General features: G+C 52.6%; 1 protein-coding gene across 2 annotated transcripts; it reads right to left on the reverse strand.

Annotated features, from left to right (window-relative positions):
• Positions 1-23107, reverse strand: ITGA5 (integrin subunit alpha 5). 2 transcript variants are annotated; one of them, XM_079140846.1, is made up of 30 exons: positions 22593-23106; positions 16032-16162; positions 13887-13999; positions 13665-13785; positions 13409-13470; positions 13275-13320; positions 12887-13012; positions 12617-12661; positions 12457-12500; positions 10555-10611; positions 10332-10384; positions 9830-10038; positions 9360-9551; positions 9090-9135; positions 8177-8278; positions 7948-8003; positions 7659-7813; positions 7215-7352; positions 7012-7079; positions 6458-6608; positions 6285-6377; positions 6045-6124; positions 5849-5929; positions 5636-5741; positions 5086-5238; positions 3750-3833; positions 3527-3640; positions 2612-2713; positions 1908-2030; positions 1-1099 (listed from the first exon to the last, which is right to left on the reverse strand). In XM_079140846.1, exons 1-30 carry the CDS (start codon positions 22982-22984, stop codon positions 1016-1018), a joined length of 3327 nt encoding a protein of 1108 aa, XP_078996972.1. In that variant the 5' UTR covers positions 22985-23106; the 3' UTR covers positions 1-1015. The 2 variants fall into 2 exon arrangements, with proteins under 2 accessions (XP_078996972.1, XP_078996973.1); XM_079140847.1 differs by lacking the exons at positions 1-1099; positions 1908-2030; positions 2612-2713; positions 3527-3640; positions 3750-3833 and adding an exon at positions 3849-3995 and having other exon boundaries at positions 22593-23107.
• Between the last annotated feature and the right edge of the window lie 1255 nt (positions 23108-24362).

A 24362-nucleotide genomic window follows, 5' to 3' on the forward strand; every position in this document is an offset into this window, starting at 1 on the left:
TAGTGGGGGCAGTGGGTTGGGTTTATTGCACTTGCAACAGAGTTTAAATAAGTCCTGGGTGTCAGGAGCCAAGGGGAGGGGAGGGGAGGGGAGGGCTGGGTAGGGAGAGGAGGGGCAGCATCAGTGCAGCTGGTGGGCAGAACCCAAATCTTGCAGGAGCCCAGCTCCCCTTTCTTGGGAGACTGACAGTGCCTGCATCTTGCCAGGCTGAGGTTCCAGATCTGTTGCCATCATGGCCTCTTCAGGGTCCTGGGCAATTCCTGACTTCTTCCAAGTCAGGGGTGAATTGGGCCTCTAGGCCTAGGTCTGGAGCAGACCCAAATGCAGTTCTGGATCTGCCTGGATTAGGTTATCAATATCTGTGTCTGGGTTCCAGATCAACCCCATGCCCCAGACTGGATCTGGCTCCATTAGAGTTCTGATTCCCCCTGGAGCTGGGTTCTGGGCCAGCATCGACCTTTGTTTGGGATCTGTCCTGAGCTGGTCTTAGGGCACCATCCATAGTTAGTGTTCCTTGTTGGCCCACCAGGGTGGGGGCTGTCACAGCTGCCAGGTCTCACTCCTCAGGTCCCAGGATTTTAGCTGGGCTTCCTTGTCATCTCTGGCAAGACCGATGACATACCTTTGCAGGCTGAAGCTGGACAGGAAGTCCTGATGGCATGTCTGGCCCAGATCACCATGACCGGATTCCTTAGTTATGGTTCCAAGTTGTTTTCTGGAAACTCCAAAATGCAAAGGCTGTGGAGAGGCTGGGCCTCTGTCCCTGGATCTGAGTTCCCCCATCCATGAGAGGGCATGTGTAAACGAGGGTCCTTCACAGTGCATGGGATGGAGAGGGATCCCCAGCTTCTCACCCCCCTCCCCCGGCTCTGGCCCTTCAAGTATGTCTCTGGGCTAAGGAGAGGAGCTTCTCCCTGGCCCTCAGCACCTTCAGGAAGTGCCCAGTCCCCTCCCTGTCAGCAGACTGAGGTGGGGGACTGGATCTTCAGGGTCAGGAGTCTGGCATCAGGAGGACTCAGGCATCGGAGGTGGCTGGAGGCTTGAGCTGAGCTTTCTCCATGGCCGTGCCATATGGGAGGGAGCGTTTGAAGAATCCAAGCTGATGAAGGGGAAAGGAGGGAGAGTTTAGGTACTACCATTTCTCCCCAGCTCTTATGTCAAGAGGAAATTAGGAGGGATCTCTCCATGTTGCAAAAGGGGCCTTGAATTCAGGCTAAGACTACTTCTCCCAGAACTCCAATGGGCACAGAAGGGTCAAAATTGGTGATAGTTTAGTATGTGGGGAGCCTTTTGCTAATTCCTTAATAATGCCCCCAGTGAAGTCAGGCATGGGGGCACACACATATTAAATCCCAGCTACTCAGGAGGCTGAGTCAGGAGGATCACAAATTCAAGAGTCAAAATAAAAAATAATAAATTTTAAAAAAGGGCTGGGTAGCTCAGTGGCAGAGCACCCCTGGGTTCAGTCCCCTGTACTGGGAGGAAACTGTCCCCAGTTAAATAGGGATGGACAAACAGATTTGAACTCGAATGCCAAGTATTATTGCCTACTAGTGGCTGCCTCTTGAGGAGTCTGGGTCACTGCTAGGATATGATCAATTAGTGATGGCTGCCATGGATTTTAGGAGGAATAACAGCATGAATGCCACATGTTTGCCATCTGTGGCTTACACTGATTTTGCAAATATGGGCAAACTAATCATCTTGAGATAAGTCTTTCTAAGCTAGGGGCTGTAGAATGAAGGGAGGGATCCTATAGGAAGGGATAGGATGAGATGCAAATAGCCAGGTAGGGGTAGAGGCATATGACTAGAAAATTGATCTGGAGGTTGATACTTGGGATTGTGCTGAGTCAAGGGCAGAGCCTGAGGAGATGGTGGCCAAGTCATGGGCAGGACGCGGCTGACCTTGTAGAGGATGTAGATGAGCAGACCTAGGAGCAGGAGGCCAAAAAGGATGGCTAGGATAATGATCCACAGTGGGACGCCATTGTTGCCTTCTGCCTTGGTCCACTGCACAGCTGTGGCCACCTGGGAAACAAGTAAGGTGATGTCACGAAGAACCCAGAACTTCTTCCTACCCTCTACACCTGGCTCTCACTGGATGGTCCTCACTGGATGTGGACCCACCTCCCACCACTCATTTTGAGCTAACAGCTTTCTGAACTTAAAAGATGTAAGTTCCTGAAATGCACAGTATTGTATCTTACTTTAGGGCTTTCATATCTGCTATTCCCTCACCCTAGAATCTTCCTTTTCTACATGGTTAGTTCCTTCAGGTCTCAGCTTCCACATCACTTCTTCCAGGAAGACTTCCCTCACCCTGCAAGACTAGATTCAGATGCTCATATGAAGTGCTTTCATAAACCTCTGGCACTTGTCACACTCTACTGTCACTGCCTGTAAGGCTATGAATTCCAGAAGCAGAGATACCATGTCCATCTTGCATCCTACTGTATCTGGCACCTGCACAGTTCCCGGCACATAGTAGATGCTCAGTTAATATTTGTTACAATAACAAGGCTGGCCCTCTCCCATGTCCCAGGCCATGTCCCAGTTCCAGCACTCTGAGCCCTGTCTTTCTTGGCCTAGATCTCTGGCCCTGGACTCACCTGAAGTTTCTTTTGGGGTAGTTGCTGGGGCTGGATTCGGTAGGGCATTTTCAGGGCTTCATACACAGCTTCACACTGCAAGCTGAATGACTGGTGCTCCTTCTGTGGGTGGAGAAAGGTGATCAGGGCCACCTCTCCTGGGATCTAGAGGACATAAGGCTTCCCGGTGGTCTGGGCCAGGCTATGATCTTTCCCTGTTTTGGACTCATTCTCTCCTAATATTTCTTTCTTTCTTTTTTTTTTAAGAGGAGGGTACTGGGGATTGAACTCAGGGGCACTTGACTACCAAGCCACATCCTCAGCCTTATTTTGTATTTTATTTAGAGACAGGTTCTCATTGAGTTGCTTAGTGTCTCACTTTTGCTAAGGCTGGCTTTGAACTCTTGATCCTCCTGCCTCAGCCTCTCAAGCCACTGCATATGCCACTGCGCCTGGCCTGATATTTCTTATATGAGGTAATAAATATGAAATAGAGTTATTATAACTAAATCATGTATGATCAGGTGACTACCTGTTTAACAAAAATATGTATTTTGGTGGAGTCATTTATGTGGCTTAATGCCCAGGACAGTGGCTCATAATGTGTACTCGATATATGGCTATTTTTACTATTCCTATGTCGTCCTGTCTGTCCACTCGGCATTCATCTTCCACCTCTCTGTTTTACTATCATAACTTTGCACACTGGTCTCCTTTCCAGCTCTCTCTTCTCTGAATGGGCCAGGAAAGGAGAGCTCCTGCTGTGGCCACAAGGTGGTGCCAAGGACACAGTCTGGTTTAGACAAGGGCCAGGGAGGGGGACTGGAGTGCCTGGTCCATTCACCAAGGAGAGGTGGGTAGCGCAGTAGGAAAGGTTGGGGTCCATCTGGGTAGATCTGAGGGTCAGGGGTCAAGGCTGAGGTAACGCTCCCTCACCTGCAGGAAGGTTTTGGCCCAGACTCGGAAATGCAGCTGCAGACTCCGGCTCTCTTGCCGGTGCAGTGGGCCAAGCTCACAGCGCAGCCTGAAACATTCAGCTTCTGGGCATTTCTGGGAAGGAAGAGGAGGTGTGGATCTGGCATTCCGCCCTTCTGGTGGTGTTGACAGCTAAACAGGTACTCGATGCTTGGGTCCAAACCTCATTCCCAGGATGACTTACCAGAACCTGAGGCCCGGAGGAGGCAGGGCTCCTACCTGGAGCCTCTCGTCTCTGCAGGTGGTGTGGGGAACCCTCGGGCTCCAGCTGGAAGAGGAAAGAGACCGCTAGCTGCCTCTCTACCTTGCTGCATCACAGCACTTATGTCAGCCTGTGCCTGGTGCCAGGTGCAGCTTCGACCTGTTCATCTCTTCACCCATCCACCCAGCTAACCACCTCCCATGTGCCAGGTGTCAAGCAAGTGCAGCGCTGAAAATTGGAAATAAATAAAACTTGGTTTTTGGAATTTACATGGAAGAGATGTATAAATCCGTCATCAGATCCTTTTTCCTGCCTGTTTGGAACACTCTTCCCTATGTCCCAGGGGTAGGTTCATCCTTGTCTTTCAGTCCTCTGTTTAACCATTACCTCTTTAAGTTTTCCCCTGATGACTCAATTTAGACAGTCTCGTCTCCCCACAGTATATTAGTTCTGTACTTTCATTGCTTTTAATACCTGTTAATTTCTGTTTTTTTCCTTTTTCCTTTTTTGTACTAGGAATTGAACCCAGGGCACTTAACCGCTAAGCTACATTCCCAGTATGTTTTTAGTACTTTATTTTGAGACAGGGTCCCACTAAATTGCTAAGGTGACCTTGAACTTGGGATCCTCTGCTTCAGCCTGCCAAGTTGCTGGGACTACAGGCATGTGCCACCACACCTAAGTAATTTTTCTCTTTTATTTTTTTTCTTGTGGTACTGGGGATTAAACCTAGAGGCATTCTACCATTGAACTACATCCCAAACACATTTCTTTCTTTCTTTTCTTTTTTTGAGACAGGGTCCTGCTAAATTGCAGGTTGGCCTTGAACGTGGGATCCTCCAGCCTCAGCCTCCAGAGTAGCTGGATTACAGTGTGTGCCACTGTGCCTGGCTTAATTTTTCATTGTTTATCAGCCTCCACTAGAATACAGGTTCCATGGGGACCCTGTCAGTTTTGTTTACTGCAGTTTTTTGAGCCTAATAGTGCTCAGCTCAGACACTCGTTCAATTAAATGTTGTTTATGAGTAGGTGCGCTATGAAACAGGCACTGGGGCCCACGGTACATGTCTGAAGGAGGCTTCCGGTGGGAGGCAGCACAGGTCTGGGCCTTAGGAGTGTGTCAGGAAATAGGAGAGGCTGGTTCAGAAGGAGCAATGCCTCCCAGGTCTTTGAGGCGTCTGCGCTCTGACCCTTTCCAGTGGCCTCAGTCCCAGCTCAGGCACATTCTTGGTGCCTCTTCCAGGTCCCAACGACCTTTCCTAGCTCCTCAGCCCTGGTCCTCCGAACCTGCCCCCAAGACAGTGTCCAGGCCCCTCACCTCTAGACCCTCGGGGTTAGGTGGGTATCTGCTGGTACAGTTGCTAAGTCCGGTGACTCTGGTTACGTAGAGGAACTGCTGACCTTCCCGGGCCTGGGGACAGCTGAGCTCCAGTATGCCCTGGCTGATGGTGCTGGGGCCCAGGTTGATGAGCTGAGGGGGGAGAGCACAGTTACCATGACAGGGACAGGAAACCTTCTGCCTCACTGAGACCCTGGTCACCATGGCCCCTGTGTACCCTGTTGTAGGCTCCCATCTCAGGGGCCAAGGAGGAGCCAAGGGGCAGAGAGGAAATCCTCGTCCTCCTCAGCTCCCACCCGTGAGCTATGCTCCATCTCTCCTTTCCACTGGAGTCACTCAGCAGCTGTCTATTCTCCGGCTGCTTCTCTCAGCCCTCTGCAGCCACTCACCCCACCCTCCTCTTCCTCACTCTGGGCGAAGCCACTCATGCTCTTAGCCTCTCCATCACTCATGCTAGCTCCTCCTTCCCCTTACACATTCTGGCCCAGCCCGCCCCCTCTCCCCTGGCAAGCCTACCATCTCTCCTCACCTCATAGACATGGTGGACGGCAGGGCCCAGGTCCCCCTCCTTCTGAGGCTGGCCTCGGGGATGCCAGTCGCTTACTGGGAAGAACACAGCCTCAGGCTTGGAGACACTAAGGAGGAGGGTGGTTTAGAGAAGGGTGGAAGGGACCCTGTGTGTATCCTTCCCCTTGAGTCTGTCGCCCCTGCCAGAAAGTCCCCATTTTGCCTGGATACTGACCCATTAAGGGAGACCTGGGCCTGAGCCTCCACAGAGAGCTGGAAGGAGACCACATCGCTCTGCGAGTTGTTGAGATTCTTGCTGTGGATGGAGGCAAGACTGAAGTGGTGCTGGAGCCCCGCCAGCGGGGAATCCCCCAGGCATGGGCTTGGCATCCTGTGCCAGCCTCCCTCCTCCCTGCCCATCCACTCCCTACCTGAGGATCTGGAAGTCAAACTGGATGGTTTTCTTTGTGTCCTGTAGGTGAGGGACAGTGAACCGAAGGCCACCCCAGAGCTGTGGGACAGGGAGGAGAAAGTGGGCCGTTCCATAGGGCGTTGGTGTCACTCCAATTCCAACCTCCCTTCCCCATGCCTTGGTTATGTTCTGGACAGGCTAGTCACTGTCCTATGGTCCTCTCTCCCTCATGCCCCCTCCTCTTCTGTCTCAAACTTACACTGGCTCCTGCCTTCATGGGGTTGCCCAGGTCACACACCAGCAGGCGGCTCTGGTTCACAGTAGAATAGTCGCAGCTCAGGCTGGAGAAGTTCTGGAGATGGGGCAGGCACAGGTCAGGTTTTGGTGCCCCTCTGGTGTTCCCCCAGTCCCCATTTGAGAATCCCCTCTCACCCCTGGGTGTCTGACAAGTCCTGAGTACTCAGCCTCCGGAGGGGCCGTGACCCGAAGCTCAGCCTCATAGGCACCACCCTCACCCGCGTTCTGGGCGTGGAAAGTGAGGTTCAGGGCATTCTTGTCACCTAGGTACACGTGCTTCTGCTCCCTGGAGAGGAACGCAGGGGGAGAGACCCTGGGGAATTAACTCTCAAACCAGGACCATGGGTAATAGCAAAACCACAACAATACAGTAGTAATAGACACCACTGACTGAGCTCCCACTCTCCCGTAGGCACCAGGTTAGATGCTTCATGCAGATGACTGCATTTTAGTCCTTCCAAAACCTCAGAGAGGGCTTGGGGTATAGTTCAGTGGCAAAGTGCTTGCCTAATATGTGTGAGGGCCCGGATTTGGTCCCTAGCAATTATTCTCACTACACAAATGAAGAAGTTGAAGCTCAGATAAGTTCAGTACCTTCTCAAGATCACACAGTTAATATGTCCCTATTCTACTTTTTCTGGTGCCAAGTGCATCTGGAACACCCCAGCTCAGTGTCAGCCCCCACTTACCCAAATACTTCCAGCTGTAGGTCAGGCACACAGATGTTGTCTTCTCCACAGTCCAGCAAGATCTGAGCCTGGGAAGCAGAGCACCCTTAAGATGGGGAGTTTCCTACTGTTTCTGGGATATAGGCTCCCCATTCCCCAGGGCCCTACCCGCCATGTGCCCAGGTGTCTGTCCTCCTTGGCCCCCCTCCCTTCCTGGCCCTCACCTTGTCCTCTATCCGGTTCTTGCTCTGGTAATGCAGGACGGGTCGGAGGCCATGGCTATCCATGGGGGCTTGGGGATCCAAGGAGAAGTTGAGGGCGATGTGAATTGGGGAGAGTTTATCTCGGAATTCTGATTCATTCTGGGGCCAGGGAGAGTTCTCAGGGTCAGGGAGTACTCTGGAGACTTGGCAGCCTTGCTTCTCAACCTCCTATCTCCCTTTGTCCACTCAGGGGCCCAAGTCTGACTGTCCTCATTATTTCAGAGTCCCTGGCAGCCTGGTTTCCAGCTCCTCCAACAGAAAAGCCTCCCTTCCTCAGTCAGACCCCTGCTCCCCAAAAGTCCCAAGCCCTTCAAGGAACTTTCCCAATCTGTCTTCTCCAGATGGGGCCTCAGTTCCATGTGGTACCCCTCCCTGACCAGTCCACACCCAGCCTCAGGGCCATACCCTGAGGTAGATCTTCATCTCTCTGCAGTCCTCCCGAGCCCCATTCTGGATGAGCAGTATCTGGGTCAGGGTCGCCTGTCTGGAGGCCAGGAACAGCGCCCGCCGTACCCCTCCCTTCTGCTTCTGCCAGTCCAGCTGGAGCTCCACTGCGAAGCCTGCGCCCGGGGACTTACAAGTTATGGGAATCTACCGCTCCCTCCCAATCTATTCAGAGAGAAAGAAGGTGCCCAGGCCTCCAGCCCCTGCATGCCATCCCAGAGCCTGAGAGAGATCAGGCAGTCTTCCTTACCAATGGAGTTGGGGACATGCTTTCCAGAAGCATTGAGGCAGAAGCTAAGGTTGATGCTGGAGAAAGACGGAGGAGAAAGCTGTTGAACACACCTGGTACAGCATCCTCTCTGCCACACACCTCTGGATAGACCCAGGTAGGACACCCCAGTGTCCCCTCTCTAAGTCAGACTTGGGCTCTTATTCCAGGTCCCAGGCACAGATCTCTGCAACCCCCTGACCTAGCTCACCAAGCTACAGGGCTCCCCTCCAAGCTGCAGCTGCGTTCTTCTGGGTTGAACATGGCAGGGAAGATGGTGAGGGAGGCACTTGCAGACACGATGGGGCGACCCCTGCAAGCGTGGATATGGGATGAATAGAATTAAGACTCCTCTGAAACCTGTGCCCAAGCCCCAGAATGCCAGTTTCCTCTATTGTGATTTTTTTTTTCTATTTTGGTGATACTGGGGTATTGAACCTAGGAGTCTCTACCACTGGGCTATATTTCCAGCACTTTTTTTTTTTTTAGCAGGGAGGTACTGGGGATTGAACCTTGGGGACACTGAGCCACATCCCCTTTTTTATTTTCCTTTTTTTTTTTTTTCCATAATTTGGAGACAGGGTCTTACTAAGTTGCTTAGGGCCTCATTAAATTGCTGAGGCTGGCCTCAAACTTGTTACCCTCCTACCTTAGCCCACCAAGTTGCTGGGATTACAGGCGTGTGGTACCACATTGGGCTTCTCCAACCCTTTAAAAAAAAATTATTTTAGGTGCTCTGATTGAACCCAGGGCTCTTTACCACTGAGCTACATGCCCAGTCCTTTTTATTTTTTATTTTGAGACAGGGTCTCACTAAGTTGCTGAGGGTTTTGCTAAATTGCTGAGGCTGGCCTCGAATTTGCAATCTTGATGTCCTCCTGCCTTAGCCTCCCAAGTTGCTGGAATCAAAGGCACCAGCCCTTTTTATTTTTCATTTTGAGACAAAGCATTGCTAAGTTGCTGAGGCTGGCCCGGAACTTGTGATTCTCCGGCCTCAGTCTCTTGAGCTTCTGGGATTACAGGCCTGCGCCACTGTGCCTGGTCTACACTGATTTTCACAATTTAGCTCTACGGAGAGATTTCCAGTACCCAGGCTGCTTCAGTCCCCCCCTTGGAGTTCATACCTGTACACAACAGCCTTGTCCACACCAAAGGACCCCACAATCAGATCTGCAAAAAGTCAAGAAACCACCCCTTATAGAAATCCCCAAATCAGGACCCTTTCTTCCTAACCACCTTCTAGTGTCATTGCGCAGAGGTTGAAGTGAGGGAACAGTGCCACCTCGTGGCATCAGCTCACAACTGCATCTGGAAGCTTAGGAAAAGTGAAGAGAGTTGGTAGGGGTTTGTGACCAGGGAATTCTAAGGTGGAAGGGGCCTCAGAAAAAACTCACCAGGGTATCCGTTGCCATCTAGGTCTCGGCCTCCTCGAAGGGCAGAGCCAAAGAAGTCTGGGGTGTGGCCAGTTGCCCACAGAGGCTGCAGAACCTGGGAAGGCTTAGAGCCCAGTCCCCCTGGGCCCCCAGGGAATACAAACACTAGCCCCTGCTGGGTCTCCCCACCAAAGGGAGCCCCAATGGCCACATCTGCAAGACATACAACACAAATCAGTCAACAGACCAGGAATCCAGGGGTCCAAATCTCTACCAATAGACTCCAGGACCTAGCATCCTATTTTTTTCCCATCTGTCAATCCCTGTATTCCATCCCCACTCTTCCATCAAACCTCAAGACCCAGACATTGGAATTAAAGTCTATACCCTTCCTTGGAAAATCACAGGGCTTTGGGTGTCTTAGCTGAAGGACACCCTCCCACTTAATCCCCCCCAACTCATCCTGAGCTCTCTGAGCCCATGTCACTTACCATTGTAGCCATCCTGGTCCAAGTCCCCCAAGGGAGTCAAGGAGCTGCCAAATCTGCCAAACTCATCATGGCCAGTGAGGGTAAGGGTGGGTGTGGGCTCTATGCCGGCCAGGTGCTGCAGGTAGATGTAGACCCTGCCCACCTCCTGGGGCCGCCCATCGGCTGTCCGCTCCATGAGTAGGGGTGCCCCCACTAGCAGGTCATCCAGCCTGGGGGACAGAAGACCCAGGATCCTGATTCCCTGTCTTGCCATCCGCTCCCATCCTAGTGCCAGAAATTCCAGACATCCTGGGTCCCCAGGCTCTTTCCCACCCGTTAGGAGACCTGAGGTCTCCAGTTTAGCTCTTGGCTCTGTCCTTGGCTCTGAGCAAGGGGAACGCAAGCGTGAGTGAGCGTTCAGAGAAAAAGCCCTGGAGAAGCACTCTGTGTGCAGCACCCCAGCCCCACTCTTCCCTCCCGGAGCTGGTCAGGGCATCATGGCATGCCCTTTCCCACTACTCACCCGTCTCCGTTGACGTCTGTGGCAGCCACTGCATAGCCGAAGTAGGAGGCCATCTGGGAGGGGCAGGGTAAAGGGCAGCATGAGGTCAGAACATGGGGTCAATAACCAGGATCAAGGGGCAGTCCAGAGACCACGAGGAGGTGGGGAGTTTGATGTTATTGGGTCACGACTGAGGCTTGGCTGGCAGAAAGCCAAGCCAGCGTGGGAGTGGGGAATGTCCTACCTGTTCCCCTGAGAAGTTGTAGAGGGATCGGATGTCTGAGCCATTAAGGATGGTGACCTGGGGGTGAGGAGATAGGCCAATTATTCCTGAACATCTCATGAATGAAGGACAAATGGGTACAGGATGCCTGAAGGCAGGCATTCCTCAGAGGCACACACCAGTGGTCCCTAACTCCCTCATGAGCTTTGCCCTCCCATTTCATCTCTATGCCAGTGGCTCCACCTCTTGGGTGCTACACTATTTTTCTCTATATCACTTATCAACTACTGACAGATTTCACATTTATCTGTTTGTGGTCCATCTCTACTCACTAGAATAGTGAGTTGTAGGTTGGTGGTGGCCGGAACTTAGTTTTATTCTTTGCTTTCTCCCCAGAGCCAAAAATAGTGCTTGGTGAGAAGTGGACTCTCGTAATTATGACTGAATGCACACTGGGGCCTCAAATCCCAAATGCTCAAAACCTAAGTCACCAGTCACCCTCCAGCTCCCCCAGACGCACTCATGTCTTTCCAGCCTTTCCCCTTAGCCTGGCCCGCCGGTCCTTGGATCCCGCTCTCCTCCCTACTCTTGCTGCTGTGACTTTGGTGTGAGCCTTCCCCCAGAATGCTGGCCAGCCAGTGTCCTGGCCTGCTGCTCCCCCTTCATCCCCAATGCAGTAGGACTGGCTGACTGCCCTAGAGTGAGCTGAAGATAGTCACTGGATCTACTGCCCAGGCTCAGTTTCTTGCCTGGTCCTCCAAGATGCTGGAGAATCTGGCCCTAACTTACCTGTTTTTTTTCAGTCTTTCCTTATTCTCCTCATCCTCAATCAGCCCATGAGCTGCTGAACTAGCTTGACATTTTTTCCTTTTTCCTCCGTCTCTTTCATGCTCCTTCCTAGAATTTCCTCTCACCTCTTCTCTGCTAAACCTCCACCCCCTCTCTAGAATGAGATTACTCTTTGCTTTTTACTGTTACATCACCTTGGATGGTTTTCTGCAACTTATCATAGTGCAGAAAGTATTCTGACTTTGGAAAAAGATAGGGCTGCTTTGTGTGTGTGTCTGTGTGTCTGTGGTTTGAACCTAGGGGTGCTCTACCTCAGAGCCACATCCCTAGTCATTTTTATTTTTTATTTTGAGACAGGTTTTCACTAAGTTGCCAAGGCTGACCTCAAACTTGCAATCCTCCTGCCTTAGCCTCCAGAGTAGCACTACAGTGCCCAGCTAGACCTGGTTTTAAATCTCTATCTGGCCACTTCCTAACTGGGTGATCTTCAGCAACTTACTTGAGCTCTTAGGAGCTCAGTTTTCTCATGTGTAAAATGTGAATGATAACATCTACAGCATAGACTTGTTGTGAAGAACAGCATCAACAATGGACAGTGCCTGCTGCATTAGGGGCTCATGAATGGTTCCGCCCCGCACTAGAATTATATGTGTGTCTTATCTCATGTACTTGATTAGAAGCACCTTATGAGATGGGGTATGATGTCTTCTTCATTCTCTTATCTCTTCCCTCCCCTCAATACAGGTTGTTAATTGAACAAAGGCCTGTGACACTCTTATCTGTACAGGCACTTGTCCTGGTCTAATAATAACAGCTGCCCGCTGTACCCTGCCTAGCAATTCACTAAGTACTTTCACATGCATTATCTCATTTCACTCTTACAAGAGCCTTGTGAGGTCAGAACTATTATTATCCCATTATACAGAGAAGAATAAGGCTTAGAGAGGTTAAGCAGGAAGCAGGATGTGAATAAAAAACAGAATAATTTATCCAGAGTAAGTGCCAGAACTTGAACCCAGGTCCGACTCTAAAGCCTGTGCTCTGTTCCACTTTTTGATCCCTCACAATCTGCTATGCATGGTTCTTTGTGCTTAGCCAGGGGAGGGGAGGGAGGAAGGTCAGGCCGGGTCTTACGTAGCCATAGGTGAGGTTCCCTTTGGGCACACCAGCAACAAAGTCTGTAAAGAGAAGGGTTGTGGGCTGAGGAAGGAGAGCAGCACACTGGTGAGTGGTAGAATCCTGGGACCCCTATTCCCTCCCCCCCGCCAGAGGCCCATTTTGGGGACACACTCACCTTCTGTGTCATCGCCACTGAATTCACCCACAGCCACAGAGTATCCTGTGGGACAGGGTGGGCGAATTAGCGCTTTTGCTTTGGGACCCCTTTGCGCTGACCCACCCTGAATCCCTTCCCCTCCCCTCCTGGGCCTTCATGGTCAGCCTGCACATGACACGTACAGCAGAGGGTCTGGGGGTGCCTGAGTAGGGGAAGGGGGGCGAGGTATGAGTGATTCAGGGGCCCTCGAGTTCTCCCCTGCCACTCCCTCCCCACCTGCTCACTCACCCAGGTAACTGTCATCGTAGATGGAGCTGGCCTGTCGAGTCTGCAGCTGCCCCTGAACCAGGTTGATCAGGTACTCAGGGTAATAGGATTCTGCAATCTGCTGCTGAGTGGCGGATAGGATCTGGCCTGGGGAAGTGGGGTGTGGAGGGGCTGGATGAAGGGCAGGTGGAGGAGGGGACTCTGCAGGCTGACCAGGTAGGATTTCATAAAATGTGGATCAAGGAAGGGAAGTGTGTGGAGGGTGATGGGCACCCCACGTGAATTTTGAGGAGGAAGGAGACTCAGGAGGGTCGAGGAGATGGAGGCAGGGAGGACTGGTGATTCCAGGCTGGGAGTGGGGCTGGGAACTGGTGCCAGGGGCCTAAAAGAGGCCAGAGGAAGGACTTACCTTGCCAGAAATAGCTCCCTGGTCCACCCAGGACCACACGGCCGGTCTGTGGGAGGAGGGAGGTGAGTCTAACATCTGATCCTGACCTCCAGGGTACACTACCCACCACCCCTTCCTCCAGGTCATCCTCTCACCTTGGTGAACTCGGCACTGAAGCCCCCTTGGCAGTAACCTTGCCCTGCTGCCCAGCTGAAATCTGTGAGGGGAGAAGGTGATGAGAGCAAGCCCTGCACAGATGGGGAGAGGGAGTCAGGAGGAGGGCCTCAGGCTGGGTCAAGGCACATAGGCTAGCTGGGGGTGAGGAGGCTACAGTCCAGAGTCGGCCCTGAGCACAGGAGAAATTCTCATGGAGGAGGCAGACTTGGCACACATGTCTTCTCTCGCCCCTACCTGAGCGGCAAGGTGCATATTCCAGAATTCGGGTGAAGTTGTCTGTGGAGAGGTAGCAGGTGCCCACAGGGTCACTCAGTGGTTCCTTTTCTGTGCGCCAGCTATATAGTGGAGCACATGCCTGCAAGGGCCAGGAGGAGGGGGCTTCAGGTTTAGTCCTCGGGCTTTACTCCACCACCACCTATCCCCCAGGTGCCAAACCAGGGTTCTCTGGCCCCTCACCAAGATGGAGGAGTCATGGGCTCGAACTGTCGCTCCGAACCACTGCAAGGACTTATATTCCACAGGCTCCTCTCCCTCTGTACTGGACAGTGAGGACTCCAGCATCCGGGAACCTTGGGGAGGTGAGAAGGGGAAGTCACGAGTGGCCTGAGCTATTGAGGTCTAGGGCAGCCCCTGCCCTCGGCTGGGGATGCCCAGCACTTTCAAGCCCTGAGCACCCATGATTCGCTGGGAGAGGGGAGTGGAGAAGAATCTTTCGTTTATTTTGTGTGTAGACTCGGCCTTCTTACACACACACACACACACCACACACACACACACCCAGGGGTTTCTACGGTTGCCTCCCCAGGCTCCCCCTGCTTCCTCACCCAGCTGAGACAAGGATACTTTTAGTGGGCTGGGGCAGGGGGGCAATAGGGAAGACTGGCTTTCTCCAAATGCAGAAGGGTAACTATGGCAGCACGTCTCCGTCGGTACCGGGGTCTGTGTCTCTAACAACATCTTCCTCACTCACATCCTTTCTTGACCTTCCTCTCTCTTAAGTCCAATCTCTGTCCTCTATAAGACCACCTTTCTTATTCTTCTGATTCTTATCATTTATACTTTTAGGGGGCAATGGGGATTGAACTCAGGGGCACTCGACCACTGAGCCACATACCCAGCCCTATTTTGTATTTTATTTAGAAACAGGGTCTCGCTGAGTTGCTTAGTGCCTAGCTTTTTGCTGAGGTTGGTTTTGAACTCATGATCCTCCATATCTCAGCCTCCTGAGGCACTAGGATTACAGGTGTGTGCCTCTGTGCCTGGTGCCTTTATTTTTCATTCTGTGACAGGGTTTCATTAAGTTGCCTAGGTTGTCCTCCAACTTGGCATCCTCCTGCCTCAGCTTTCAGGATAGCTGGGATGACAGGGGTACAGCACCATCCCGGTTTTTCAGGCTTTTTAAAATCGGTCTGCTTAGGGGCCGGTGGCATAGCTTAGTGGTAGGACGTGCCTAGCATGCACTAAGGCTCTGGGCTCCATACCAGCACTGCAAAACACAAAACCACACAGCAAGAACAAGACAGTCCTGTTACATGATTTTTATTCCCACTGTCTCCAGCTTTTAAAGTTTGCCCGTTCTTTTTCTTTTTTAAATTTTGATTTATTTTTAGTGGTATTGGGGATTGAACCCAGGGGTACTTTACCACTGAGCTACATCCCCAGCTCTTTTCATTTTTTAATTTTGAGACAGAGTTTCACAAAATTGCTGAGGGTCTTGCTAAGTTGCTGAGGCTGGCCTCCAACTTGCAATTCTCCTGTCTCTCCTACCTCCTGAGTTGCTGGGATTACAGGTATGTACCACTGTACTTGGTCTCCTCCCCCCACTCCTCCTCTTTTCTTTTTTTTTTTTTGCAGTGCCATGGTTCAAATTTAGGACCTCACACATACAAGGCAAGCCCTCTACTGCTGCATGTTCTCTTCCTTTCCCCTCACCCAAGTCTATCCCTGGAGATAGACTGCTGCAGTTCATATCCTTGCTGCACCCTTTACTAGCTGTGTGACCTTGGACAAGTGATTTAACCTGTTTCCTCTCTTGTAAGATGGGGATAATAATACTTCATACAGTTGTTGGGAGGATTAAGTGAGTTAATGTTACGTGAGTGGTCTCACAGTGCTTGGCACAGAGCAAGTGCTCTTTGAGTGTTAGCTGTCAGTCTGTGGCTGCCTTCCATCTATCTCAGTGTCTCAGGATTTTGAGCAACTCGAAGGCAGTGACTGAATCATCTTCCAATCCTGCAGCACAAACACGGTGCCTGGCATGCACCATCCCTTAGTCAATGCTTAGAGGAACTGAATAGTCTGTGAAACTCTCCCTGTCTTTGTCTGTGTTACAGCCCTGGCTTCTCTGAGTTGTGGGTGATTCAGTGGAAATGAGAGCCACATGTTTCTGAATCATGCCCGCCCTCCCTGGGCTGGGCTGGGAACGTGGAGTGAGTGCCATGGGGAGCCACTGCTTGGAGCTGGAGCACCAGAGCTGCTGCTGGGAGGGCGTGGCCTCAAAGCTGGGCAGGCAGGGCCCCTTGCTCCAGGCCCCACCCAGACCCCGCCCCCAGCTGCAGCCTCACTCCTCCTTCAGTCTCTCCCTGAACTGCACCAGCCTACCTTTGCTGTCAAATTCGATGGGGGTGCACTGTGCAGGGCTGGCAGCCCAGGGACAGACGTAGACAGCACCACCCTGCAGCACTCCCGGCTGGCTGGTGTTGGCCTTGGGTGCTCCCACCAGCACACTGACCCTGGGGAGGGGAAAGGAAAGGCAGTTTAGGTTGGCTCCTAGGTCTTGGTCTCTAAAGGCAGGAAGGACCCAGGCCTCTGGGCCAGGGATGGCTGGGGGTGGGGTAGATGCCCCCTGGATTGTATTTATATCTCAGAAGATGCCACGGATGCCAGAGGAACGGGCTGGAGTCAGGCGGTCCCCATGTGCTGCTGTCACTAACCCAGCCCCTCCCCTCCTCCCACCACTCTCTCTCCTACCTTCCCCTATTAATAAAGAGAGGAGGAACCAGAGTCAATTCCAGAAAGGGGAAGAAGAGCTGGAGGGTCTGGCCCCCACTTCTTCATCTCCTCGACTACCTGCCTAGATGCACTGCCCAGTGGAAGGAAGAGCTTGGTGGTAGAGAGAACGCTCAGCTCAGCGTGGGCAAGGCCCTGGTTTGGATCCCCAGCACCAGGGAAAAAAAAGATACACAATAATCAAATGTAACATGTGGCCTCTGATTGAAAATTAAATCTAAATTTTTTTTAAACATTTTTTAGATGTTGATAGACCTTTATTTTATTCATTTATTTATATGTGGTGCTGAGGATCGAACCCAGTGCCTCACGCATACCAGGCAAGCACTCTACCACTGAGCCACAACCCCAGCCCCTAAAAAAAATTTTTAAAGGGATAAATTAGATGTTCCTCTGGAGCTGAAGTCCTTTCACCTAGACTGTACCCCTTGTCCCACGCCAAATCCCTTCTCTGGGCCAAGACCCAGGCATCCAGCTGCCCAACCTTGGGGTGTGTAGGAGGAAAATGTGAGTCCTGGAAATCAGGCAGCAGAAGTGGAGAGAGGAGCTGGAGGATAGTGAGACAGAGTGTTCCTCTGAGCCTGGGTCTGCCCTCCCCCTGGGGCCTGTGGTGGACATCACCTTCCTGGCTAGGTTTCTGTCTCAGTCCTTGAATCCCTTTCACATGCCAGCCCCACAAGGCTGAATTCAAATCCTGCTCTACTGCAATCCTTGTTCTACACATAGTGGCTCAGTTCTCCCCAGAGAAGTTGGTCTCTGATGGGGTCCTATGTCATGGGTTGGTCACAGTTAATGTCCTGGACAATCTTCCTGCCTTCGGTTCTACCTCTGCCATCCCCAGGTCCCTTGCCTCCAAGGCTTCCACACAGCTCTCCTGGCTTTCTCCTCCAGGGTCTTCTCTGGGGACTTCACTCCATAGCCTGGGCTACGTGTCTGGGCCCCTGGACATCCCCACAAGCCTTGACCACTCCTGTCCTTTTGTGTCTGCCTCTAGCAATTCTTCAATCTCTCCATCCCTTTGTCCCTAGTGCTGGCTCTCGTGGTTTAGGCTTTGGTCTCTCTCTCTCTCTCTCCGATCTTAGGTTTCTCCACCTCTATTGGTTTCTGTCCCCCATGCAGCTTTCAATACTCCCAAAAGCCATTCTTCCCTGGACTGGAGGATCTTCCTCAGCCTTTCTCAGTAGGAAAGCAGGCCCAAGAGGGGCATTGTGGTAGAGGTCACAAAGGCTGGGGTGTCTTCCAAGAGGACCAGGTATATTGAACATGGGAAGGCTGGGGTCCAAAAGCAATAGTGGATGGGAACACAGGGAGAGCAGACCCAAGGGGACTAAAGTGTGTGTTGGGAAGGGGTCTATGAGGGTCAGAAGATGAGAATGGAGGAGAGGGAAGGCAGGGTCCAGAGGAAGAGGAGTAGGTAGGCAGAAGAAAGGGAGTTCCTGAAGTTATGGGGGGCGGAGAGGGGAGGTGCCAGCTTTGGTTACCCTGGGGACAGGAAATGTTTACTGCCTGTGGCTTCCTGTCCTCACTTCTCCGTTTGTCTCCCACCCGCTGGGCCCCACCCCTCTCACTCAGACATTACATTCAGTTGGGGGTGGGAGCTGGCCACTCCAAAGGCACAGTGACCTGGTCAATTGCAAGTCCAGTAGGTTAGGCTGGTGATCCCGAGAGGCTGTGTTGCCCCAGGGTTGGGAAAGGAGCTGCCCCAAAGAACATGGTCACTGCCCTTAGGCTCCAGAAACCAGAAAGGGTCACCAACTGGAAACATACCACTAGACTTGGGGCCTGGAGCTGAGGTCAGGCCCTAGCTCAGCATGGGCCTGGGCAACACCCTTTCCCTCTTTCTCTGGGTTATCTCAGAAGTCCCCTGGAACACCAGAACCCTGTTCCCACTCCCAGTTTCTCCAACAGTCACTGCTCCTGAGGAAGAGCTAAGCCTGAGTCTTCTGGGGTGGACTGAGGAGGAAGCTGGGGTTTAACAGGATTGGAAGGTGACAGAGAGGCCTTACAAAGCTTGTAAAGCCCACAAGCCCATGAGGCCAGGGGCATATCTATTCTGGCTATGTGAAGGTTCAGGATATCTGCGTTCAGGCATGGGACACAGATCCAGAGCTGCCATGCTGCCCATAGCTTATACCTGAAGACTCAGCTACTCTGCCATCATGCCATCTCCCCTCACCCTCCCTTGCAAAGTGAGGTACCAAGTGCCTGGGCTGGCATGTAAGTAAGCTTGTCCTTATTTTCCTTCTCCTAGTTCCTGCTTCCTAAATCCTCTACAAGCTGGGTCCTCTTAAGGGTCCAAGAAAGTAACAATGGGGAATTCTTGGACCATTTTCAGTATTTTAGAAAGCCTAACGGAAACCATGCATTTACCTGATAAGCCAGCCCGAGTTAATTAAAACTTCTAGTGTATTTGTTTTGGGCTAGAATTGTATCAACTCCTGTGGGGAGTTGATATCTCATGCTGGTCAGAAGTTCTGACAGGCAACTATAGATGTTGCTTGATAAAAAGTGAGAGAACCAATTAATTATTCCTTACCAAACGCAGTTTGGCAGATAAACCTCCAAAATTGAGTCCAAGAGGCAAAATAATTGCCATAATTTATTTCAAAGCCCCAGAACCCTGAGATTCTAGATTTAGTCCTTGGAGACAGAGACTGTCACAACAGACACTGTGGAGAGCATCGCTGGTTTTGAATAGTGTAGAGGCCTACAGAAGTGCTGCAAAGGGAGGCCAGCTGGGTCCTGATGCTCCATAAGTCCCCACACTGCTGACCTAGGCCTGGGTCCTCTTTGACGGAGGGGTAAACTAAGTCACAGAAAAGTTAAATAATATGTCCGGGGTCACTCAGGATTCTTCCTGGCATAAGAACCAGAAACCAGGACTCCTGGCTCCTAGGCCATTGTCCTGCTCTTCCTCTCCGCTATCTCCATAGCAGGCTTCTGATTAACCAGTCCCCGTTCAATACTCAGTTACTGTTTCACTCTGATGTCCTGACAAGGTTGGGTGGAGAGCAGCAAGTGGGCCAGGGCCCAGCTCCTGCAGGTCCTGCCAGGCCAGAGGGGACACCTACTTCTGAAACCTCAAGCATATGCCTGGAGTTCGCAAGGCATATGCCTAGCTGGCTGGAGAGGAAGAGCTGTCTCAGGCTGCTTAGCTCAAGTTTCTAAGCTCAGACTGTCCACCTTTCAAGCTTTCAAATGTCCTGGGCCAAGGAACTTGCCTCTTAAGTCTTAGATTTTCCTCCCATAAAATGATGCGTTGCTCTTCAATGGTCCCTAAACTAACTTCTAGTTCTAAATTTCTATGACTCCTTACACTTCAGTTTTTATGTATATAAAATGTGGCAATAATGCTTTGTCTACTCAACACTAGGATTTTCATAACAATCCAATGGAGAAATCACTATGAAAGTGCTACAGGAATGTGAGGGACTTTTATTACTATCATGGTTACAAGAAGTACTAAAAGCAGGTAATGGAGGAAAAACATAAGCAAAGAACAAGCAGGTGGCCAGAGAGAAGAAATCATAACCAGAAAGCAGCTACCCCAAAACTCATGCCTCCCATGTACCGATCACTCTGTGGACCAGGTGTCTCTTAGATATTTTGTCTCATTTAGTTCTTAGAATAAGTTAGGCATCTGATGTTTATGGGAAGATTAGGCTCCTAGGGTTCACAGAACTTATTCTACAAGACAATACTTTTTTTCCCCTTTGGTACTGTGGATTGAACCCAAGGGGTGCTTTAACCACTGAGCTGTATCTCCAGCCCTTTTTATTTTTTATTTTGAGACAGGGTCTTGCTAAATTGCTGAGCATCTCACTTGGTTGCCCAGGCTGGTCCTCAAACTTGCAATCCTCCTACCTCAAACTCTTCAGTCACTGGGATTACAGGTATGCACCACGATGCCTGGCTATACATGGGAGTTCTTTAACTGGAGAGTGGCGGGGACTCACTCCTGGGAGCTGCCTGACTTTAGGTTTTGCTCCTTCCTGCCATGCAATCTCTGTGATGATGCTCTCCCTGTCCTCTGATGCTGTTTTGCTGTGCTCCTTGAGAAGTGATGCAGGCAAGACCAAAAACGCTTAGGTCCTTCCTTTTTGGCTATGGCCCTAGATGAGGAGCTATGTTGTCTCAAGGGAAGGGGAGGAGGTCAAAGGCCCAGCTGTGGTGAGAGGGAGGTCACAGGGAGGCAGAATGTTGCAAGTGCTACTCTAAGAGGGTATTGCATGGAGAAAAAGAGAGGGGGAGGAGTGTAAGATGGACACCTGGGTTCTCTCGGGAGGGGAGATGAGCAGAGGGGAGGAGAAGGGAGGAGAAGCCTGCGCCCTGTTTTAGAAGAGGGCTTCAGGGACTGTAAGATCGGGGCCAGGGGCCAGAGAGACACCTAGGGGACCAGGAGTGTGTGAAAATCCAGATGTTTTAGAAGAAGAATGTTTTAAAAGGGAAATGACACTCTTGCATTGGGGTGGGGGGTGCAGGGGAAGGGAAAGTTAAAAACTCTAATCAGGGAAGAAGACCCCATCCCCTCCCTCCCACTCTCCTCTATTTCATTACGGTTGTGGTAAGAAGTTTGAGGGGGCCTGGGGGAGGCAAGGCCTGGCAGAGGCTCCAGGCCAGGGTGATGCAATGGGGTTTGGGCAAGGGGCCAGGGAGGTGGGGTGGGGACCTTGAAAAGCCCAGCTCTAACAGCTGGGGCCTAACATCTTTCTTTTTTCCCATCCCCAAATTCCCCAGACAAAGAAGACATTTGCTTCCCTCCCCAATTAAATTAGCTACATTAGCCCCTTTTCTTCAAAAATTAAAGAAAGTGAGAACTCAGTTAACTGTATCATGTGCAAAAACAGTTCACCTCTGATAGAGGTCCTTCACGCCCTAAGATTCTGAGGTGTGAGAGGTGGGTGGTGAGCACTGGGAAGCTCAGAGCTCAGAGATGGAGAAATGATTACTCTAGTCATAGTGGAGGATCAAGAGTCCAGGCATCTGGGGGTCGCTGGCCCAAGTAGGAGCAGTCACTTTCCTCTCCTGCTTCCCCTACCCCCATTGATGGGGGGGAGGAAATCCTTGTTCTAATGTGGTTTTGGCTCTAACTGAGATTTCTCCAAGTCTGTGGACACCCCATTTTTTTAAAGGCATTCAGGGTCCGGGTCTGCTTGTCACCTGGAGGAATTGGTAATAAGGATCATTTTTTGAGACCTTCAGGGTCCTTGAGTCCTTGATTCTGACGCTCTTGGGCCAGCGCGAGCCGGCGTCTACCCAGCTTCCTACCCAAGCCCCAGAAGTTTTGGTCTCAGTTCAGCTCCAGCCGACAAGCTACAGGAAATCAGCTTTTCTCTTCCTCCCAAGAGCTAAAGGAAGAGGGAAACCGCCCACCCCCCTTCACGCGCGCACACACACCCCTCCCGACACATCCGTGCACCCGCCCTTGGCTGAGCCCGCCCCCAGCCCCAGCGCCCCCAGTGCCAGGGTCCTGGGACTCTCCCCAAGTTCTTGGATCCCCCGGTCTAACTAGAGATTGCGGGTGGAAGGCGGTGCAGAAGACTGAGGAGAAAGGGGAGGGAGCCGCCATCCCCTTCCCAGGTCTTCCCCAAGTCTGAATTGAGGGGGGAGGGATGAAGCTGGCCCCCATTTAACCTTCCGACCCCCTCCGCCTCTGTCTCCCCTCTTACTACACAGAGCTCATCCAGATTCTACCCTTTCCTTTCTGCACAATGGCCCCATGGATCCCGAGATTCGCCAGTGCCCCCCAAAACCCTTCCTGGCCTCCGCGCCCCCTTTCCGCCCCCGCCAGCCTCAGGTCCCCGGGCAGCCCCCAGATCTCAGCCCGAGACCCTCAGCTCTCCATTCACGCGCTGCCCTGGCCCCGGGACTCCTGCTCAGACTTCTCCAGCTTCTAGCTTCGTGTCCTCTCCCCACCCGACACATGTCTCGCCACCGATCTCTCCTACACTCCAGGCCCCCCTCCACGCCCGCCACGGCTCCCTCCCTACTCCAGCGCGGGCCCCCAACTCTAGCGTGGGCCCCCAACTCCAGCCCAGGTCCTTCCAAACTCCGCCCTCAAACTCAAGCCCTGGTCCCCTGCAGACCCCAGCCGCGTCCCCAGTCTCCAGGCGGCCCCCAACCCCCATCCCGCCGCCCACCCTCGTCACTCACCCGTCTGTTCCCGGCCGGTAAAACTCTACAGAGAAGCCGAAGAAGGAGCCCGGGGGCCCAGAGAGCACTGCTGGGGCCTCCGAGTCTAAGTTGAAGCCCCCGACCCTGGGTGGCGGCGGCAGCAGCAGGAGCAGCAGCAGCGGCGGTAGCAAGGGCGGCAGCAGCAGCGGCAGCTGGGCTCGGCGCCGGGGACCCCAGTGCAGCCGCGCCGCGTGGAGAGGGGACCCTGGCGTCCGGCTCCCCATAGCGCCAGCTCTTCCCTGTCCTGGGGCCACCGACCCGGAGCCGCTTCCTAAACCTCCCAGAGGCGAATGACTCAACGCGGGGAGGAGTTTGCCAAACTCCCGGCTGAGCCCTCCCCCCGCCTGCCGAGGGGGCTGGCGGGGGGGCATTCCTGGGTCCTCGGACGCCGAGCCCTTGCCCCCCACCCCAAAGGGGCGTGGGGGGGCCGCACCTCTCCACCCCCTCTCCCCAGCCCCAGCTGGAAGCCGGTTGTCTGGCCAGGGTCAGACTGGGCGGGCTCGGGCTCTTCCCCCTCCTCTCCGCTTCCCCTCCTTCCTCCCCCTCCTTTCCAGATGTACAACGTAAACGCTCGGAAAAGGAGTCGGAAAAAGGGAGCGGAGAATTTCCTAATGAGGAAAGGAATCACCTCTGGAGGGCGGAGGGAGCCTGGGTATGGTGTGCGGGGTCTCCCTCGCTTCTTCAGGGAGGAGACTTTGGGGTCTAAAGAGATAGGAGACTCCTCTGGCGTCCGGCCAACTGGGATTCCCCCTTGCCTTCCGGGGCCACCGGGTGCCTGGGTTCCGGCCAGCTGGATTTGGGACTCGGCAGTCGAGGTACAGAGCGCTCCCAGTCAGCCTGAAAGTGGCTCCTCGAGTTCCGCTGTCCCTCCCCTCCCCCTCCAAGCTGCTAGAATTGAAAAGCCACGGGAGGATTCTGCCTCAGGTCTCCCACCTGGTTGTAGGGTATGGAAACCTCTGTTAAGCCCCTACCTTGGATCTGGCAGTTGACCAGTTGACTAAGGGCTTGGAAGTGGTTGGCCTCCCAGTACTTTGATCAAACTGGCCTGATTCCTACAAGGTCTGGGGAATTATGAAGGGTGATGGTGGTGTTGAGGGGTGCCTTGCAAAGGAGCCCAACCTTCAGTTTCTATTGACTGTAACTCTGAGACCTGGAACCCAGGACCTCATTTTCCCCAGATCCCTTGTGGAAGTAGAGGAAGGGACTATGCAGTAAGGGAAGGCAGTGACCCCTGCCCATCCCTTCCCCCAGCTCTGGCACTGTGTGATGAGATCACCTTTCAGGATTCTAGTCTTTATCTTAGTCTGGGGGAGGGGGACCAAGGAGCCTAACCCCCTCTCCTTTTCAGTCCCTTTCCTGTCTTTTTCCTCCAGGACTCCTATCCTTCCAGAATAATACTCCCCCAAAGTCTGACACTGACCCCTCTCTTTCCCTGTCCTCTGCCAGATTCTAACCTGGGGGGCTCAGAATAAAAGTGCCTGCAGTCAACAGTCTTCTCCCTGCCACAACTCTTCCCTTCACTGTTACTCTACTTCCTGTCCCAAATCACCCAGCTAGTTTTTTCAAAAGCCCTCTCCAGGGCTGCTGCAGCCCCAGGAAGAGGCCTTCTGATCCCACTGTGGTTGATGCTAGCCCCCATCCTACCCACACATCTGTGTCCTGTCCAGAACCCAAGGACTCTCCAGGTCAGGATCTTAAGTGTAATAGTGCCCAGAGGTAACCTCTAGTGAACACTACTCTAGCTAAGGG

Source organism: Sciurus vulgaris (genome assembly GCF_902686455.1).
Source record: "Sciurus vulgaris genome assembly, chromosome: 5".
Classification (NCBI taxonomy): Eukaryota; Metazoa; Chordata; class Mammalia; order Rodentia; family Sciuridae; genus Sciurus; species Sciurus vulgaris.